Here is a 21,974-nt window from a genome sequence, read left to right on the forward strand (position 1 = left end):
TTTGATAAAAATATCTGTGTTTTAATAATTAGATTCCTTTATATACAGATTTATTCAGTATTAAAACAACAAAGCAAATTCTCTTCTTTTACTAAGAAAGTAACATTCAATGAATAATAAAGATGAAAAATAGTAAATTACATGTACTTTACCCTAACCTAATGAAAGAATGTAATGCCAGTAACTTTATTTACATAGCTCTTCAACACACATTCTTTTTTTTTTTTGAAGTATAATTGATTTACAATATTATATTAGTTTCAGGTGTACAACATAGTGATTCAAAATTTTTAAGGATTATACTTCATTTAATGTTATTATAAAACATTGGCTTTGTTTCCCTGTGCTGTACAATATATCTTTGTTGCTTACCTATTTTAATCCTATACCCCTATCTTGCCCCTTCCCTCTCCCCAGTGGTAACCACTAGTTTGTTCTCTATATTTGTGAATCTGTGTCTGTTTTGTTATATACATTTGTTTTATTTTCTTAGATTCCATGCATAAGTGATAACATAGAGTATTTGTCTTTCTCTGTCTGACTTATTTCACTAAGCTTTATACTTTCTTGGTCCATCCATGTTGTTGCAAATGGCAGAATTTCATCCTTTTTTATGGCTGAATAATATTCAGTTATATACCGCATCTTCTTTAACCATTCATCTATTGACGGATGTTTAGGTTGCTTCTATACCTTGGCTATTATAAATAATGCTGCTATGAACATCGGGATGCATGTATGTTTTCAAATTAGTGTTTTAGTTTTCTTTGGGTATATTCCCAGGAGTGGAATTGCTGGATCATATGGTAGTTCTGTTTTTAGTTTTTTGAGGAACCTCAATAGTATTTTCCATAGTGGCTGCACCAATTTACATTCCCACCAACAGTGCAGGAAGGTTCCCTTTTCTCCACATCCTTGTCAACATTTGTTATTTGTAGGCTTTTTGATGATAGCCATTCTGACAGGTGTTCGATGATATCTCATTGTGGTTTTCATTTGCATTTCCCTGATAATTAGCAATGTTGAGCATCTTTTCATGTACCTGTTAGCCATCTGTATGTCTTCTTTGAAAAATGTCTATTCATGTCTTCTGCCCACTTTAAATTGGGTTGTTTGTTTTTGATATTGAGTTGTATGAGCTGTTCATGTTTTGGATATTAACCCCTTATCAGTCATATCATTTGCAAATATTTTCTCTCAGTGAGTTGTCGTTTTGTTTTATCAGTGATTTCCTTTGCTGTACAAAAGCCTTAAGTTTAATTCAGTCCCATTTTTTTATTTTTGCTTTTATTTCTTTTGCCTTAGGAGACAGAGCCAAAAAAGATTGATCTGATTTATGTCAAAGAGTGTTCTGCTTGTGTGCTCTTCTAGGAGTTCTATGGTTTCAGTTCTTAAATTTAGGTCTCAAATACGTTTTGAGTTTATTTTAGTATATGGTATGAGGGAATGTTCTAATCTCATTGTTTTACATGTAGCTGTCCAGTTTTCCCAGCACCATTTATTTATGAGACTGTCCTTTCTCCATTGTATATTCTTACCTCCTTTGTCATAGATTCCACACACATTGTTTTGCTTCAAAATCAATTTATTCATATTACTCAGATACACATTAAATGAAGAATGTCTAGTTAAGGAAGAAAGATGGGATCTAAAGAGGGAAAGATGGCTTATGTCATTGAACTCCTATTAATGAGAGTGAAAACGTCATTAGGGTCTAATACTGTCTTCCATAGAGTAGTTCTTCTCAACATGGCCTGTAGTGATCCTAAAATAACGTGCAGGAAAGAATTATGTTGGATTTAATCTTGGCAGGATTGCTTGCCACAGTTCTGGATCTTATTTCAACAATTGATTATTCCCTACTGTACTGTAATGTTTCCAGGAATTTTTATCCTATAGATAGAATTAACAGTTTTTATATTCACACTCTGAATTCTCTACTATTCCATTCTCATCTGCCTTGCTTTGATCATTTGAGAAAGAGATTTTACTTCTTAATTTCTTCTTAGTTCTTCAGATGAAAGAAGATCATAGCTAGGTTTTGAAAATTATCTCTATTCTCTAAGTCCTCCATTAATTTCTTTACGTCATCTCTTTCCCTTATAGGGAAAACAACTTTTTTTCTGTGTTAGATATCCAAGTTGGGAAAAAGGGTAGTTTGTGCCCAGGCTGATGGTTGAGTTACGGTTGCTTTCTGTTGCCAGTTCTGAAAGAAAAGAAAATTAGTTTTCCGGAGAATTTTTTTCAGTTGGCATTTGGAAAGATTTAGAAGCAGAGCTATACTACATTTTTTGCAGAGGATCCATAGAGGTTGGACAGTAAAGTGAACCTCCAGTTTTCAGATTGCTGGAAGTGCAGAAACCCACTGTATAGCCCAGATGGACAGAAGAGGCCAGGCTCCAAAACCATCAGTATCTGTGTTACGCTTTTTTGTTTTGGCTTTTTACCTTCTGTGTTTTAAAACATAGCATTCACAGAAAAAGTATTCATGATGTATGTATGTACAATTTAAATAGTAAAATAAATATCTGAGTACTCTTCAGCTTAAGAGAGACCTGTTACTAATGTTAGTTAATGTTGTTAATTACTTTAACCAGACTTCATTGAAGACTTTGTTAGGTAAATCTTTTAGATTTTATTTCATTTACAGATTGTGTTAAACTAGTATTAATATCTTATTTTCATGAAGGAGCTTCCTATTTGGAATATTTTTACAATAATTTCAAATGTTTTAATGAAGTGATGTTAAGTGTACCACAAAGTGATCGCTAACTAAAGCTGCTCATTTTCTGTCTTGTGTTTGAAAACCTTGTGATAGGAAAGATTCTTTGCTGAGGCCAGGGCAAACCCCAGCCAGCAGTACTATGCATTTCCTATTTCTTTACTATAGATTCTTTCTTTTTGCCCTGTAATATTTTCGTTCTCTCGCTTGATTCTAGCCTAAAAAAACACCATGGGTATATCTTTTCTCACTTCAGCTTCTTGGGAGTAGGACTTATGTTTTATGCAGTTTTGTGTGCTGAGCTTACAGTATAGTGCTTAGAACATCAAAATGAGTAGGCAGTGAAGGGAGGAGTATGGTCAGAGATCTGTCACTGGGTGGCGCTGACCATCACATTCTCATTGCCCCATCAGTTGTTTTTCAAGTGCAGTATGAATCCTTGTCATTACTTGGAAATTCCTAGTAGGCTGATAACAAGTTTAGATGTATCCTTTTGTTGCACAACAGTTTCTTCCAAAAAGCTTTATTAATAGTGGTGGGTGGGTTAAAATGGAGCTTCTGCTGTGTTAGGATGAGAAATAATTAAGATTTGATTGGAATATGAATCCTATCAGTATCCAAAAATATGAACTTAGGTTGGATCCTTCATTTTAATTTGTACTTTAATATAGTCAATACATAGGTAACTAGAGAATATTTTATGGATACCTCTGTTTAAATTGCAATTCTCAAAAGTAAAATTCTAGACAGCTTTTAACTGATATAGTTTATTTTAACTGGTATAGTTCATTATATAAAAGTAAAAGTTTTTTTTTTTTTTTAAAGAAAAACATCTTTAAATCAATAGCAAGCATTCGAAATAGCTACACATAAAGGTTTATTTGGGTTTTCTTAATGTCACTAAGAAAAAAGGATCATTTTTGGTTTTAATCTTTAGTACTAACCATGTGCTAGATATAATATTAAAACTTCATTAGAAACAGCCACATTCAAAGACCTGTAATAAAGTTTCATGAAACAGTACTTACCTGTATTAGCTGTGATACTCTGGTAATGAAATTTCCTTTTATTAAAAAAATTCACCCAGGTCCACTAAATTGTTTTATTACCTACAGTTTTCAATACCCTCGATATTTAAAAATTGCTTTCCCATGTACTAAGATTGACTTTAAAATGCTGCCACTGGGACATAACATAAAATCTTTAATTAATTTTTAAAGTTCCAAGGATTCTGGCTTCTGTTTTCTGTTCTACTTGAAACAGGTAAGTATGGCTTTGCATACGAACACAGATTTTACCAGCCCAACCACCAGAATTTTCTAATGAAATAAATACAACTTATCTTTAAGCCTAAATAATAAATAAACATGTACATTTGTAATATGCCATTTATCAAAAGGTCAACGCTCTCAGAACATAACCTAAAATAAGAGATGGAAACATGCCTTTGTACCACCATAATAAATGTCACAAAATTTCAGCTTTGAAACCATATACTTTTCCCGATGATTTTTCTTGGAACTTTTTATGTACTTAATTTTTTTTTTTAAGCATAGAATTCTTATCAGGTTTACTTCTTTGTTTCTCTATTATAGAAAAGAATATAAGGGTGGAGCAAGGTTAGAATGACTACTGGTAGTCTAAGCACAGAGAGAGAGGAAGTGACATTGACACTTAACATGAAGGAGAAAAACCCACTAGGGTCCAGTAAAGCATGTTCATGATAATCCCCAAGTCACTGGAAAAAGTCAAATCACATTTGGTGTCTTTTAATTGAGACAGCTAGGAAAATGGAAAATGTTTTAGAAAAATTTTTATCCACAATGACTGAAGTAAAATTTTTGGCATGTTTTTAAGGGGGAACTAAGCAATAAATATAAGGAAATTTCATTTTTGTGGCATATATCTTTCTGGGTAAGACTGGGTAATAGTTATCTTAGTTGTAATTTAGTTTGATTAAACAAGTATTTACATGAGAGAGATTCTTCTAGGCTTGAGATATATACCAGTAAACAAGGTAGTTCCTTAAGAAACATAAAGTCTGGCATTCAAAATGCTCTAAATGTTATTTTTCAGATCTCTTTTTTCACAATGATGTCAGGCTTAGTTTTCTCATAATTAATGTTTTTACTAAGATGCATGAAAAAATTATCTTTGGTTAATTTTTAAGGTAATACTTTAAAATATAAATATCATAAATTTAGATTTCTAGTATTGTGATTTCCATTAAGGCAGCAGGATTTTGGTTTTATTATCTTTTTGAGAACAAGGATAGATTAGTGTACATTTATGTCATTAATGAACTATGGACATCTTGACAGTGCAATCAGTTTTTTCTTCTTACAATGCCTCTTTTATTAGTGTTTTACCAATTCATCCAGTCTGGAAATAAGATGAATTATTGTGTCATTCCCAGGGTTCCTTTTAGAACATGTCTTATTGAAGCCTCTTCCATTAGCAGTCCGCTATCTTCTGGCATACTGGCTATTTATAATAACAAGCCAGCAGTCCCATATTTCTTGAAAACTCTTGGTTAGGTGCTACCTGGTCTACGTAATTTAATTGCAGCTAATTTGTTGATTAGATGTAAACTAGTACATTTACCACAATTTGAGCTAATGGCTCCCTAATCAGTTTCCTTAAAAAGGCAGATTTGTAGTTCAATTCAGAAGGCCTTTTCATGCAATTTTCAGTGTTGATGGCTGTTTTAGAATTTAGGTTTGTTAACTGTGCCCACTTTTTATTTATGTATCTTTGAGTTCTTTGCCTCCATCTGACAACATGTTTGAGGTTGCATTTTATGAATGTGAAACCTTGCACATGCATACTGAATGATTTAGGTCTTATTTCTGCCTCATGTGTTTTTGAAAATACCAGCTGCTGCTTAGTTAAAAATGTAATTTAATTTGACTGACACATGATTTTTATAGTTCATAACATGGATATATTTTCCTTGTTTGTCTTCATAAGCCTGTTGAGCCATATGTTAATGTGTTTCTTTGATTTAATTTCATTATTTTAAAAATCAATAACAACAACAAAAACCTTGGGGAAGCCTTCTTGTTAAAATTTTGAAAACATGTTTCTATTTTTTGTAATTCACATTTGTGCTTACAGAATTCCTTCCTATTTTAGTCATTTTCTATATAAGGAATTTTATTATTTTATTAGAGAACAGCCTTTGATATTGATATAATTTTATATTGTATTTATGGAACCAATTGCATTTTGGATGTGTGAAAGAAACTGTTCTCCTCAGTTGCTCAATGCAGTTTTAAGAATCTAATGCCTAGATTTAGTTACACACATAGCAGATTGTTGTAAATCCATTAATTTACATTCTTAACAATTTGCAGTTCAGAAAGCCTCTTGTAAAATTGATGATTATTTTGTCCCTTCTTACCGGAAAAATTCACACATAGACAACTGAAGAAGATTTAAGGACCCCATGAAGGCTTGTTTTGTAAATGGGATGGTACATATAATGCATAAGTATGTTGTAGGAAGGGAGACCCCTTCCAGGGACCAAGAGTGGGCTCTTGTCTAACACTTGGAAATGAATTGTCTGAAGAGACACGTGCTGACAAAGCAAGAGACTTTTTCGCGGGGGGAGCGCCTGGGTGGAGAGCAGCAGGGTCAGGGGACCCAGGAGAACTGCTCTGCCACATGGCTCACCGTCTCGGGTTTTATGGTTAATGGGGTTAGTTTCTGGGTTGTCTCCGGCCAGTCATTCTGACTCAGGGTCCTTCCTGGTGGCACACGCATCACTCAGCCAAGGTGGATTCCATCAAGAAGGATTCTGGGAGGTTGGTAGGACATGTGGACTGGCGTCTCTTCTCTCCTTCTGACCCTTCCCGAATTCTTCCGGTTGGTGGTAGCTTGTTAGTTCCACGTTCCTTACCAGGATCTCCTGTTGTGATATAACTCACGCAAGTGGCTATTACCTTGCCTGGCCAGGGCGGGCGGTTTCTGTCAGTGCTTCCCCTAACAACTATAAGGCACTATATAAGATAACAAATTGGTATAAATACTAAGCAGGAAGCAGTTGTATGGGTGCTTGGGACAGCATGTGGAACAGGGCATGGAACAGGACAGGCAGGCTTCTTGGAGGTAATGGAATTTAAAGGGCTGATTAGGCGTTCAGAAGACAAAGCCTATTCCAAGCAGAGATGATAGCATGAGCAGATAGGCTAGAAAGCACCCGATCTGTTTGGATATTCATGAGTATCCAGATCTCTGAGGATAGTGATTGTTTCTGATTCACCTTTGAGTTCTGCATGGTGCCCAGCACACTGTACCTTACTTGTTATGTAAATTCAGCAAACATTTACTGAATTGAACTATGTTTCTTTACATACACTTTATCATGGCTCCTGAGACCACCTTCTGTGTATCTTAACATGTTGTATCTTTGCTCACAGATATATAGTTTTCAGGGAAACAAGTTAAATCATGTAATTTCAATGACTTTGTGTATTAGTTGGCTTTAAAAAGAAATGTAAAACTTAAGTTTTATATTAGGAGAGAACAACTTTTGATATAAATTCTACATTTCTTAAATTGTGTCTCTGGAAACAGTTGTTTTCTGGATTTGTGAAAGGAACATTTCTCCTTAGTTACTTGGTTAGCTTTTTTGGGGAACAGTTAAATGGTCATTAAAGCATCAGATAAACTAATAGCAACCCCAACCAAGTATACTTTTGTTTCAGTAAAAGCTAAGTGAAGTCTGTTCTGCTATGATAATATAATGAATAAATAATAGGTTAATATATAAGTAATAAATAAGAAATAAAGTTTAGAAGCTATTATATTCTTCTTGAGAGATTTTTTTTTTCCCTACCCTTGGAAAGCAGTAAAATCTACGGAGAAGAGGCTGTGGAGGCTGGCATTTTCTTAAATTTTAGTTGTATAACAAACAAAATCCACCTAAAAATAAAACATGCACACATAGGCAAAAAATAGTAAACTTACTTTTTTGATTATTGACTTTTCTTTGCATGACTGCAAAACATTCCTTGTAACAATTTTGTTGGCTGGTTGGTTTTCTTGCCGTTATTCCCAACATTAGAGCAGTAGGTCCTATGTTGGTGAACTATTTATGCTATTTTAATTCATTAAAAAAAAAAACTGCCTTATTTTCTCTCTTGTGTTTGTAATGTTATAATATGAGCTATTAATTTAAGCACATATTTTATACATTTTCTCATTCTAGTAATATGTAATGAGTGCCTGTTCTGTCAGGATATTATTTCGTAGGTTCTGTAGAGACTATAAAGATGAATAAAATATTAATTCTTTGAGGCACTGCAGATTCAGGGGTTTTTTGATGATAGGATAAAAATATCCTGATTAATGCACATTATTGTCTCTTTCAGAATTCCAGCTTTCATTTGTGAGGTAGTTGTAGAGAAGTCAGTGGTAATGTAGAAGAGAATTTTACTCTTACCTGATTGGGGTTGAATATATGAACCTCATTTTTCTTACTTAGCATTCAAATCCAGTCTACTGAACACTTGGGCATTCCTTTTACTCTCAGGAACCCGACTTTTTGGGCTTTCCCTTACTCTTTGGAGCTTGACTCAGGTCTTATCTTTATTGAATTATGGTAGAATTTTGAATCATTATTATGCTGATAACTAAAACAGTGTTTCAAGAGTTTCTTACCATATTAAGTATCCAGAATTATATCCAGAGTATTCAAAAGTATTTCAAGTATTCAAAACTATTTTATATATATATGTTTGCATACCCAATTTTCATTTTATTTAACCAGTATGCAAATAATGATCTGATCCTTCATTTTTACCAAACAGTCCAAAGGAGTTAGGTCTGGGTTTATTTTTATTTAAAACAGATTGTTATTTTAAAAGTGAGGTGTGGTAACATGTGTGGATACTTTTCAGATCTTTCATGTACGAAAATTCTTCCACACATCTAGCCATATTCTTATGGTTCAAAGCTTACAATATTTTGGAGACTAGTTTTAGGAAAGATTATATAGCTAGTAGAACCAAAGTAAGCAACTTCAGGCTGGAGTTATTTTTAATTTTTTCAAAGCTTTAGAAAGGATTTTTAAAGAAAATCGTTGATGATCAAGCTGATAATGAGAATAGCTTTTATTTGATTCATTTCTAGGTATCAGGCATGGTATTAAGCATTTAAAAAATTATTTTACATATGTGAAAAATATTGTTGCCATTCTCATTTTAAAGTTGGGGAAACTGAGGATTAAGGAAGAAAAAGAATTTGCCCAAGTTTAATGCACTCGTAAGTAGCAGAGGTAGATTTGACTTCTCAAGGGCTCATGACACAAGAGCTTGATCACAAGCCTCTACCTCTTTAGAGCCAGACAGGTTTATTGCTTTGGATCCTTTTGGTTTGGTAGCTTGTATCTCTGTCCTTTATTTGCCTCTCATTTCATTTAGTACCATGAGTGAAATCAAGAAGATATCTAAAGAAGTCCTTGATAATCAATTATAAAACACATTATGTTTCAAGAACACACTTGAGATCTGTTCTTGTATATATACATAATCTAGTTCTAGTTGTATGTTATGGGCTCATTGATTTATGTTTGCTGAAGTTGAGGGGCCTTATGACAAAGCACTTTCTTCCTCCTATCATGACTGTTTTCTGACTTGCAGGTTTTAAATGCACAGAGGGCAGGATACAAAGCAGCCATAGTTCACAATGTTGATTCTGATGACCTCATTAGCATGGGATCCAACGACAGTAAGTACAGGTATCACTTTTCTTCTCTCCTGTTTGACCAATCATTCGAAACTAAAACTTACCAGAATTTCTTTTCTTTCATTTTCTGTTTAAAAAGCAAAATTTCTTCTCCATCAGAAAGATAATTTCCAATTTTTAATCCTCTTGGGATAATTTTGTTCACAATATAAGTGGAATTGACTTGTTCTTTTCTGAACAGTTTGTCGTTGTTGCTGTTGTTTTTTTAACCTATGTGTTTCATTTTATAGGATGTATTGATATTATGGTAAAAAACCAAAGGAAAGCCAAAGCTTTAAATAGAGATAAGCATATTGAGTTAAGGATGCCATAGGAGAATTTTTGTGATTCATTTAGAGATTCACAACATTAAATTTTAGGATATGCAGAAATACTAAGTAGCTGCTGTATTCTTGTGGAATTTCAAAGCCACATACTTGTGCTCTCTTATGCCAGTTGGTTATTATTAGCCCCCTCACGTATATTGGCATGCCTATAGCTTTCCATTCAAAATGGGAATGTCTTTCCTTATTCTTTACTAGAGAAAATGAACCAATTTTAATGAAATAACTGGCTTTAATCAGACTGATTTTTAAGCTGTATCCTTTCACTTAATTTAGTGAGAGTGTTAAAGGTGTCTTTTTTATGTTAATGAGACTACTTTTGGACTCCACCAAAGGATGGGGCTGGTTGCTAGGAGAACTAGCCAGGTGATTAGAAGGTTGGAACTTTCAGTCACACCCCCTGACCTCAGGGGCCAGTGGTTTTAATCAGTCATGCCTATGTAATGAAGCCTCTGTAAAAACCTGAAAGGACAGGTTTAGAGAGCTTTTGGGTTGGTGGAAGCGTGGAGATGCTGGGAAAGTTGCACTCCTGGAGAGACCATGGAACCTCTGCACCCCTTCCCATATACCTTGCCCTATACATCTCTTTCATCTGGTTGTTCCTGAATTATATCCTTTTATAACAAACTGGTAGTCTAGTATATAAAATGTTTCTTTGAGTTCTGTGAGCTGCTCTCGCAAATTAATTGAACCCATGGAGTAAGGGTTGTTGGAACCTCCAGTCCGTAGCTGGTGGGTGGGTCAGAAGCACAGGTAACAGCTTGGACTTGTGGCTGGTGTCTGAAGTGGGGGATGGGGATTCTTGTGAGACCGAACACTAACCCTGTGGAATCTGATGCTGTATCTCCAGGTAGACAATGTCAGAATTGAGTTGAGTTGTTTGATGGTGTGGGAAGATCCCCACACACATTGGCAGTTGGGTTCAGAACCCAGAATACACTAAATAAATACACTGCCAACATTCAGGATTAAATATTTTGTTTTTGTTTTTCTTTTAGTATATAACAATAATACCTCTTGTTATTAAGTTGGATTGAGTCATATATGCAAGAAAGAGTTTTCAGCAAAGAGCAGACCTAAAGCTATGGACTGATATACTCCATTGGAATGTATTTAGGACTTTAAATAACTGCATCCTCAGTAGGAAATATTTTGGATTCCTTGACCAAAAAAATCTTTTTATAACATGAGACAGTATTTTTTGTTGTTGGTGAGTTGAACTCTTTTCCTTCTTACCCCTAATATAATCTGGGGCAAAATTACAATATATAAAAAGTAAAACTTAGCAATAAGTTCATTAATTAATTTCTTTATATTTTAAATTATTATTTTAATCTTCTAGCTGATTAAATCATAACTGTAGAATGCATGAAGTACCCTTAAGAGGTTCTAGCATTTCACAAAAGGTTTGATAACCACTGTTTAGGAATTAGAGGAATTGATGAAGGGATTTTACTTATCAAATAAACTAGTACTGTTTTACTACAGATTTGACACAGTTGTCTTCTCTTCCTTTAATCACCTCCCATTAAAAAAAATATATTATCCTACACAGTACCTCCCAGGCTAGTCACTTTTGTGACCTGTATACATTACTGGCAAAACGGAAAGTGTACACACTCTAAAAATAGGCCTGAATTCAAATGTGTGCTTCTACTTGTTTTGAATGTATAATTTTGAGCAAGTTACCTACTCTTTGTGTGTTTTGCTGAAGGCCTGGGCCTAGGTTTTAGCAACCCTCAAGACCTTCTCAAGGGTTCTGGGTTGAATAAAATGATTAGTATTTGTAAACTATTTACTCTTTTGACATGCTTTTAATAAAAAATTTGCAATATGAAAGTGTCAGTTCCCCTTAACACCTGTTTTGTCTTTGTACTAAAACCTTTTTGTGATTATCATATCAGTTCCTAAGGAAAGTGTGCTAAATATTAGAAGTAGCACATAACCATATAATCCTGTTGTTGCTATGGAAATGTTCCGACTGAGTTATTATATTTCAGAGATTGTTCAGAATTTTGGTTCTTGACTTCATTGCTTGGATTACTTTCCATGACATTTTGCTCTGTCCTTGAGTGTGTATGTGTTTGAACATTTCATATATCCAACACGTTGTAAAGATCTTTACCATTTTCATCTTTGCTGTTACTTGGTAGAGGAAAAGGAAGCACAGATTTATTAAAAGAAGCATGTATCTATCGCTCTTTTTAGGCTTAGATCATAGCCACATGTGTTCTCCTAAGAGCAGAGGTTCTAATATCTGGACCCAAAAGGAAGTTTTAAAGGCCTCTTGCCAACATTTCACACAGGAATGTATCTGTTTCTTATTTCATCTAGGACATAGAATGATAGATTAGCTCAGTGAGTCAATCACATTTGTCATCTTCAGGAGGCAGCAGAATGTGGTGGGGAAGAATACGAACTTCAAGACCAGGAAATGTGGGTTTATTCCAAGTTAGTTGATATATGAACTGACCTGTGCTGCTGGAAAAGTTACTAACCTTTCCAGGCCCTTTATTTTCGTCTGTAAAAGTGTGAATAATTTTAATTTTTATTTGACCTGACAGGGTTTTGAAGATCATATGAAAGAAGGTATATGAGAAAACCCATGCCATAGCAGAGTGGAAAGAGCCTACATTAGGAGTCTGAGCCTCAAGTTTGGGTCTAGGCTGTGCAAATTTCTAGCTGTATAAATAGGGCAAGTTACCAGTATGGGTTTGTTTCTTCTCCTTTTTTCCTTGCTTTCTGCCTTCAACAAATATTTTTTGTCAGCCTACTCTGCATCAAGCACTCTCTTAGGCATCATGACTACAGCAGGAAATGATACAGTTTTAAGGCTTTGCTCATACTTTTCATTGAGGTAGCAGAATGCAGTAGTTAAAGAGTATGGTTTCTGAGTATTGCCTTACAAGGTTTGAATCCCAGCTCCACCACTTACCAGCTATGTGACCTTGGGAACATTACCTAACATCTCTATGCCTCACTTTTCTGATATGTTAAATGGGGATGATAATAGTACTCAATTCACTGGTTTGTTGCTTATGACATATAAAACATCTAGAAGACTGCCTGGTTCTTAGTAATCATTTAATGGTTATTTAGCTGCTATTATTATTGCTGCAGTTATTATTATTGTTATTATTGCATTCTAGGGTGGGAGAGAGGAAATGAACACATAATCAAAGAGGTATGGTATATGTCAAGTAGTGGTAAGTGCTATGAAGAAAAACATGCCAGGTTAAAGGGATACGTAGTGACAGGGATGAGAGGAGGATGGCTATTTTAGATAGGGTGATCAGAGAAGGTTGCTATGAGGCTTTGACATTTGAGCATAGGTCTAAAGTGAGAGGCTGAGCCATGCAGATTTCTGGAGGAGGATGTTCCGAGGAAAGGGAACATCAGGCAAATGCAGATGCTCAAAGATAAAGCATACTTAGTGTTTTCAAGGTGTGGCAGAAAATCACAGTGGCTGGAGTAGAGTGAACAAGGGAGAGAGAGAGTTGCAGGGGATGAAGTTGGAGAGGGAGCCAGGGGCTAGATCATGTTGGGTGTTGTAGGACTTTGGAATTTGTTTTACATGGGTTTTAAGCAGAGGTGTGAGGTGATCTGACAGGTTTTAAAGGATCACTTTGGTTGTTCTTTGGAGAATAGACTGAAGGTGAGAGATGGGCAAGAGTGCCAACTGAGAGGCCAGTTAGAACATCGGTGCAGCAGCCAGGCAAGAGGTGATGGCAGTTTGGAGTATTAGCGGTGACTGTGATGGGAAGTGATAGAATTGTGGATCTGTTTTGAGGTTGATAGGGTTTGATATAAGGAATAAAAGAAGGGGAGGAGACGAGGAGAACTCCAAGATGTTTAACTTGAGAAACTAGGTGAATAGTTAGTTACAGAGATGAGAAAGAGTAGAAGTAGAACTGATTAAGGGAAAAGAGATATTGAGGATTCCGTTTGAGAAACATTAAGGCTGAAACATCTGCTAGGCAGTCAAATGGAGAAACTGAACCGGCAGTTGGACGTATGCGTCTGGAGAGGTTAGGGCTGACTGCTTAAATTATAATCTGTCTGTGATACGATAATACTGCTTGGCACGATACTTCACAGAGTTGTTTTGTGGATCAGATTAAGATTTCGTGTTTTTAAAGTATTTTGTGAACTAAAACATTTGGTTTTGTTTTCAGTAGATAAATGATGTTGCAAAGTCTCCAGGATGGCTGTTCATATTTGTGTACGTCATTTCCCCCTTCTTAATCTTCTGACTAAAGTGAGGAGCTTTTACCATGTCATTAGATATCATAACTCAGGGAAGTTATGTTGCTCCCAATAATTCTAAGCCAGTAGTTACAAGCCAAAAATTCCTCCTCAAGTTTATCAGAGTATCTTCATGAAAGAGTAAAGCATTTTACAAAGGGTATACAATTCCAAGTTATAATTATCAAATAAATTAAAATTTAAACTGTTATGTGAAAGAGAAAGATCTCTTAGCATGACAGAAAATATCTCCCTAAAATATATATGGTTATATAACAGTACCTCTGTAGCTATTAAAAATTATGAGGTAGATATTTATTGACATGACAGGATATCTGAGGTATACCATTAAGTGGAAAAAGCCTATACTTTTTCCCATTATTATATGATCCCATTAATACAAAAATTTAAATATTTATTGATCTTAGTAATATAAAGATAGTGATTAAGTGTTCCTCTGCTAACCATTTTGGTTTCTTCCCTCTTAGGGTTTATATGATATGGGCATGTGTGTATGTGTGTGTGTGAGAGAGAGACAGAAAGAGAGAGAACGTACGGAATGAATGATTTTATTTGCATATATCCAAACAATCTGAAAACGAAAAGAAAAATGTACTCTACTAAGGATACCAAGATTTTAAAACTTTAAAACTTGTCTTTATAAGAATTAAAGAAAAATACATCAGTGGTTGCCGAGGTTGTGGTGAGGGTTGACTGTAAAGGGGCATGAGGGAATTTGGAGGGATGATAAAACATTTTTTATCTTGATTGTGGTGGTGCTCACATAATTGTATGCATTTGTCGAAACTTAAAGAACTGTTTATACTGCTTCAAATGAAAGCCTTGTCTTTGGGTGGGAAGGATTATGGCTGTGTTCTGTTCTTCTTTACTTGTATCCACCCCCCTCTTTTAAATAAATAATAAATATACATTTTTAAAAGAAATGTAGAACAAAGTTGTTGTGAAAAATGTAACAAAAGAAAACAAATGGACTGCCTCTAAAGCCAAATCTGTTAAAATAACTCGCAGTTAAAAATATGGCTGCTTTTTCTATAGGAAGAGTAAGATGATTTTTTTTATTTCTCATCTTGAGTACTGGGTAATTTTTGCAAAGTTCTTTTTTTGTTGGCATTTGATTTTGGTTTTTTAACATAGATATAAAAGTAAACTTTCGTAAGACACGAATCAAAACACAGTGCTTTATCATGAACTCCAGGCTTAGGAGGAAGTAGAAATTTACCCAGCTTCCCTATCCTGTGCCCTTTCTGAACTGTCAGCCCTTCACTCTGTAAAGCCTTAGATGTGTGGTGTCATTTTTCAGACTGTTGTAAAGTGGTCTTTTCCTACATTCTTTGGCTTACACCTCTCGTGGGAATGGGTATGTAAAAAAAAGCTTTTTTCACTTTTTCATTTAGGAATTAAGTTATGAATGGAAAAAACACTTTACATTTCTTCCTCTTCTTCCTTTTCTAATAGTTAATTATGTTTGTAGAGGAATAAATCAAATAAATCAAATGGAAATAATCAAAATAAGAATTATATTTCAATCTCAGGACTATTGAGGTAGTGCGGTAATGTTATATGCAAAATGTTAGCTTTTGTTATTGTAAATGTAATAATGTTTCTCAGCCATTTTGATGGTGGTATAAATATGCAATATGGAAAATCAAATAATAGACAATTCAAGTTGATTGTAATTATTTCCAGTTGTATTTGCTGTTATTATGAAGAAGGTTAAGTTGATTTTACACTAAGCATGGCCTTTGAAGAATAATTTTATTATTGTTTTATACAGTTGAGGTACTAAAGAAAATTGACATTCCATCTGTCTTTATTGGCGAATCATCAGCTAATTCCCTGAAAGATGAATTCACATATGAAAAAGGGTAAGTAATGGATGTAAGAAATAATCATGTAACTTAAAATTATTCTCTTTATTAGGGTAGAATTATATAAGATTAGTTGTAATCAAAGTTCTGTTTTAGAATGTACTCTATCGGGCTAAATGATATCTTCTTAAGTCATGATTTTAAGACTTACTGTATTGTACTGTTTGTTCTGTGTATGATTGCATATTGCAAATACATTTATGCTAGAGAGATTAAGCCACCCATGTTGCTAAAAAGATAAAAAAGACTTTCCCTTTTATAGTTTAATCAAACCATTGGTATTTAGAAGCAATGTGATTTACTTTTTTTTTTTTTTCCGGCTGTGTTGGGTCTTAGCTGCAGCACGTGGGACCTTTCATTGGGGCGTGTGGGCTCTGTAGTTGCGGCACGTGGCCTTATTTGCCCCGCAGCATGTGGGATCTTAGTTCCCGACCAGGGATCGAACCTGCGTCTGTCCCCTGCATTGGAAGGCAGATTGTTAACCACTGGACCACCAGGGAAGTCCCTGATTTACATTTATATGATACTTTTCATTAAGACATGTTTGTATTTTATTAAAAAGAAATGTTATTTTATAAACAAAGAATCCAAAACACTGTGTTAAGTGACTAACTTTTACAAACACAGAAAGTTTGTTTTCAAGTGTAAAAAGTTTGATTTGGAATTAGAAACTTCTTATGGAATTTCTCCCCAAAATCTCATTACCATGGTAACAAATAGACTGAAACTAACTTAAGGCACAGCTGTCTTATCTTATATAGAAATAGTGCAATTAAATTAACACTTCAGAGCTTCTTCCATGAAACAGCTCCCCAAAACATAGTGGACAGGAACAGCCTTTTGACTAAGAGGAACAATAACAACAGTATTAATAATAAAAGCAGTAGTATTTATTTAGGAATTAGCAAGTGCCAGGCACTCATGAAACAAGGCCTTTACATTTATAATTCTCAAACAGCCCTCTAGAGGTTATTATTATCTCTTACTATCTACATTTGCCAAAAGAGGAAACTGGCACAATGAAATGCAATTCTAATTATTTAGGGGGGAAAAAAATCCAGGAATATTTGAGTTTGGATATGAATAATAAAAAGAGAGGGAAGGATTTTTTGTTTATTATTTTTGTCATTTTCCCTATACAGTTTTGATATTTAAAATACTGTTCACATATTCTGTGCTCAGAACATTTTTATTAAGTTAGGGAATATAATCTTGGATGTTGAATTAAAAATAGTTAGGCAAGATGCTATTTTGTCAGCCATATTTAAGTAGTTAATGGAGGGTGGAGAACTACTACTTGCTTTTACCTCAGTATTATTGCTTCATTTAGAAAAAGTCTGTATATTTTAATATGTATTTTAAAGAGTCTTTTTTTGTTTTTAATGGTAAAGTCATATCTTTTTACATTAAAAAAGTAATACATACCTGCTGGTAAAATGTGGAAAAATTCAGAAATATAAAGCATTTAAACAAAAGTCCCTATGATGCTGTTTTCTAACAACAGCTACTGTTTTTTAAAAAGCTTTTAATTTTTTTCCACATGTTTGAATGCTGACATTAATTAGGGATAATGTGCTCGTAAAATAGTACCATACAATACTTAGTATTTTGTAACATACTTTATTTATTTAATATTTAGACCCTTCCCATGTTAATGCAAGGCCACAAAATGCCTTATGCCAACTCTTGGGGACAGATGTAACATGGAATTGTAACATTTTCAGATTTTTAAAAGTTACGTAACATCCAAATAGGATTTGAGGCAGCATCCCATAACCACATTACATATATATCTGCAATAAATGTATGAGCATCTTATCATGTCAGTTAGGTTCAGGTTGACTAGCAAATGAATTGCAAACATTACTTTTTAAAGCTTTTTAGGTTTCAGAATTGTGCTTAAGGGATTGTGGACCTGTACATACTGATTTGCCTCATCCATCTGCTGGCTGGCTGGCTGGTCGGTCTGCCTGCCTGCCTACCTACCTACCCATTAATTTATTCTACTGTTTAAAAGTAGGGAGGTGAGTATAATGAATCTGATCCTTCAGTTTCAGAATTATCAACTCATGGCCAATTTTGTTTGGACTGTCCGCTCTGAAGCGCCACCCGCCACTTTTCTTCCCCACACCATGATTATTTTAAAGCAAGTACTATATAGCCTATCATCTCAACTGTAAATATCTTAGAATATATCACTAGAAGATAGGTTATATATAAAAAATATAATGATATTATCATTATTTTACCTTTTTTTTTTTTAAAGTAAACATTAATTCAATATCAACCCATATTTCAGTCTTTAGATTTGTTTCTGAGCAAATCAGGGCATGTGATCACCCTATTTTTAATCCATACACTTGCTATGCCTCTTTTTTTTTTTCCTAGTCATTTATTTATTGAAGCAACAGGGTCATTTGTCCTGTACAGTTTTTACCACAGTCCAGACTTTCCTGACTGCATCCTTGGTGTATTGCCTAGAGTGTTCCTTTGTTTCTTATTTTCCCTGTAAATTGCTCATTAGACCTAGAGGTTTGTTCAAATTCAAGTGTGCTTGGAGGGCCAGGAGGATAGGTGAGGCAAGAGTAATTTATGTGTGTTATTATGTATTTCCATCAGGAGACATAATATTTGGTTCTCTCTTTGCGAGGGCAGCAGCAATCATTAATGATCATTGTCTAGATCCATTAGTTCTTTAGGATTTGCAAGTAATCTAATTTTATAATTTCTTCTTCATTTATTAGCTGAAATACTTCTGTAAAGAGGACTCACCCCTTATCAATTATTTGATTACCTTGATGTACAGTCTGTTTAGGAAAGATAGGATAAACATTTGATTCTTTCCCTTTATTTACTGTTTTTAAAATGATTTGGTTTTCTAGCATCTGCCAAAGATAATTGAATATATATGTTTAAAGTATTTTTTTGAATTTTTGAATTTTATTTATTTTTTTATACAGCAGGTTCTTATTAGTTATCCATTTTATACATATTAGTGTATATATGTCAATCCCAATCTCCCAATTCATGATGGGGGTTGGATAACAAAACAGACAAGGCAAGACCTCCTGTGTCAACAGAGGAGTTGGGAAATTAGAGATTACTGTTACTGTTAGATTATTATTGAAGTTAGAGTTTAGGCCTAACACCTGGTTTGAAAGTAGCCTGGGAACTCATGCAAAGGAGAATGAGACACTATTTCCTAGGTTGCTTAAGACTCTGCTTCAATGATGGAGTCTTAGCTGCAGAGCACATGGAAAGTACTATATTGAGGGGTGGACATGGAGGTAGTATGGGAAGATTCTTACTAAAAGCTGTTTAAATATCTCCTCCTTCAAATACAGATTGATCTGGGGTTAGGACAGGGATGAGTCTGCAGCCTCAGTTGTGGGAACCTGGGCAGAGGGAATAGAAATAAAGCTGGGGGACTGATATTCTGTTGTAGTTGTCCACCCTATATCATCGCCATCACCACCTTCCCCATTAGCAATTTGGTTAAGAAAACGCAGTAAACTATAAGCTATCTCGTTTATATAGCCTGCTATATCTCAAACTATTTTAGTTTACTGTCAAGATATATTGTGAAGATCTTTAAAGGGTCTACAGTTGATAGACGGCTCTAAGTATCTTAAAAGCTCAGTGTCCATATCTCTATCTATATATAGTTTAATCTGGCTTCTAAACCCTAACAGTTAATTTATAGCAGTTTGGTGGAAGTAGTTAGGGAGGTTGCAGAGGATCAGCATCTCATTGAAAGGCTCTTCTACCTAAAAGTGGCACCATTTGTTACTGTATCTCAGCCGTGGCCCTGGGGCAGTTTCAGAGGGTTTGTACCAAGAACAGGGACATTGTTTACAGAGCTGGCCTCATGCTGGAAGAGATGGTATCAAATAGAGGAGCCCAGGCTTGCTTTTCTCTTTTTTATACTGATGATGTATCAGTCACTTCAGTATTTTATATTAAGTTACAAAAATGCATATAAATCTTTTGTCATTCTGCTGGAAAGTGAAGTAAAAAGCTACTTTTAGCAATCTTAGCAGTTTTTGGAAAATATTTAAATTATTGGGGGAAATTCCTGGTATTATCTTTTTTGTTCTTCTTTTTGTTAAAGATTGATAGAGCTCTTTGGATGTGAATAAAATTGTTAATAGCATGAAGACTTAAAAATCGCTTGGGAATAGAAATAATTTGTTTTCATGTTATTTTTCTTGAGTACTAGGGCATCCTAAGCATTTCTACATGGGGGAAGGAGTCACCCTGTTTTCATTTCCTTTTACGTTGAGAATTTTTGTTTTGCATTTAACCCTTGTGTTATGAAGTACCTGGAGTCACTACTTAAAAAACCAGCCAGCAGTGGGTAACAAAGTAGTGTTGCTGGCACCATACTAGTTGAGTAGCACAGGAATATTATGGAGAAATCAGTCATCTCACTGACCATTATACAGACCCTTCCCTAGACTGAGGGTATTTTCTATTGCAGGATTTTGCTGCCATGTAAAATTTGCTCACGCAACACAGGTAGTGTGCTTATTCTGTTCCGTTTCATTTCATGAGTCCCAGTGAATTTTTATAATAGCAGTATTGTATGGTTAATAACCATATAACGTATTAACCATGGTTAGTAACAGAGGAGAATAAATCCTGTGGTACTCTCTACCCCCCTGTCCCCACGCGCAACATACACTTTTTTGTAGCGTTTTTTTTTTTCATTCAAGCTGTGGAGAAGGTTGAGAAGAGAGAAGCTACAACTCCTGTGAATTCTGTTGCCGGTTCTTTCATTCCATATCTCACAGATGAATGTGGAGTACAGGGGTTATATCTGTTGTACTTGGTACAACAAGCTCATGTGAAGCATAAAGGGAACGGGGAGTATATTTTCATCAACAGTGGCTCCAGAGATTTTTTTCATGGGAGGAATTTATGAACAGTGATTTGCTTGGGGAGGGGGTTCTTGTTGACATGCTGCCCGAGGCACTGCCATTTTTTAAATGCTGATTTTGCATGTAAAATATGCTAACTTTTACCCAGGTTACTAAATTCAGTAAATGGGTGTTTCCAGGATGGACACAGTAAGTATTGATTGGCTGATTTCCTCTACCCAGTCTAAAAGTTTCTTTTAATTATATAGGCAAATTATTTTGGCCGGTATGTAAAATTGACTTAACATTGGAAAAAGCATCCCTTAAATTATTAGAAATCATATGTTAGAAAATGAGATGCGTCTAGTGGATTGAATTGTAATGTCTAAATGCCTTTTAAAAATATTTTTGTTTTCAATTAATATCATAATTTGGCAACTTTTAATACTTCCCAACTATTAATTTTTCTTTTCTTCCAGGGGCCACATTATCTTAGTTCCAGAATTTAGTCTTCCTCTGGAATACTACTTAATCCCCTTCCTTATCATAGTGGGCATCTGTCTCATCTTGATAGTCATTTTCATGGTAGGTAAAATAATTTTAAATACTTTTTAAAAAATAGTATGAATGGCTGTAAAACACACTGTATTGAGTGAGAGAAGCCTTACATAAAAGAGTACGTATTGTATGAGTCCATTTATATGACCGGTTCTGGAAAAGGCAAAGATAATCTGGGTAGAAAAAAAATCAAAACAGTGTTTGCTTCTGGGGGGCTAGAGAGGGATGGGGAATTTACTCAGAAGGGGATAAGGGAATTTCCTGGGGAGTGAGAGTCACGTTCTGCATCTTGAGAGACGTTTGGGCTGCGCAATGTCTGAATCACCAAATTCATACTTAAATTTTGTGCATTTCATTGTATGTAAATTTTACATAAAGAGAAAAAAGGAACTAATAAAAAAATGCTAAACTCTAAGTAATGAGTTTATATGCTGAAGTATTTGAGGAGAATTATACTGATATCTGCAGCTTACTTTGAAATGCATTGTAAAAAATAAAGAGAAAAAGATGTATTGATGGGTAGATAGTGGGATTCTCTTAGGGTTTATAGAAGAGGTTTCTAGAGGCTACATGGTGTGTGATATCAAAACAAATTGAATGCAGAAGCAGATATGAGAATCCCTCTGTA

General features: G+C 34.7%; 1 protein-coding gene across 6 annotated transcripts in view; it reads left to right on the forward strand.

The window, feature by feature from the left end:
* The window catches only part of RNF13 (ring finger protein 13), a 217,034-nt gene that overhangs the window by 146,183 nt on the left and 48,877 nt on the right, over nucleotides 1-21,974 (forward strand). For 4 of the 6 annotated variants that reach the window (XM_082459618.1, XM_082459620.1, XM_082459617.1 and 1 more), the window contains 3 exons: nucleotides 9,367-9,454; nucleotides 15,836-15,926; nucleotides 21,268-21,373. In XM_082459618.1, the coding sequence (XP_082315744.1) occupies nucleotides 9,367-9,454; nucleotides 15,836-15,926; nucleotides 21,268-21,373 (285 nt within the window). Of the gene's footprint in view, nucleotides 1-9,366; nucleotides 9,465-15,835; nucleotides 15,927-21,267; nucleotides 21,374-21,974 lie in introns of all 6 variants that reach the window. The other 2 variants (XM_082459621.1, XM_082459622.1) reach the window with 1 other exon arrangement.

Source organism: Balaenoptera physalus, assembly GCF_965194825.1.
Source record: "Balaenoptera physalus genome assembly, chromosome: 4".
Taxonomy (NCBI): Eukaryota; Metazoa; Chordata; class Mammalia; order Artiodactyla; family Balaenopteridae; genus Balaenoptera; species Balaenoptera physalus.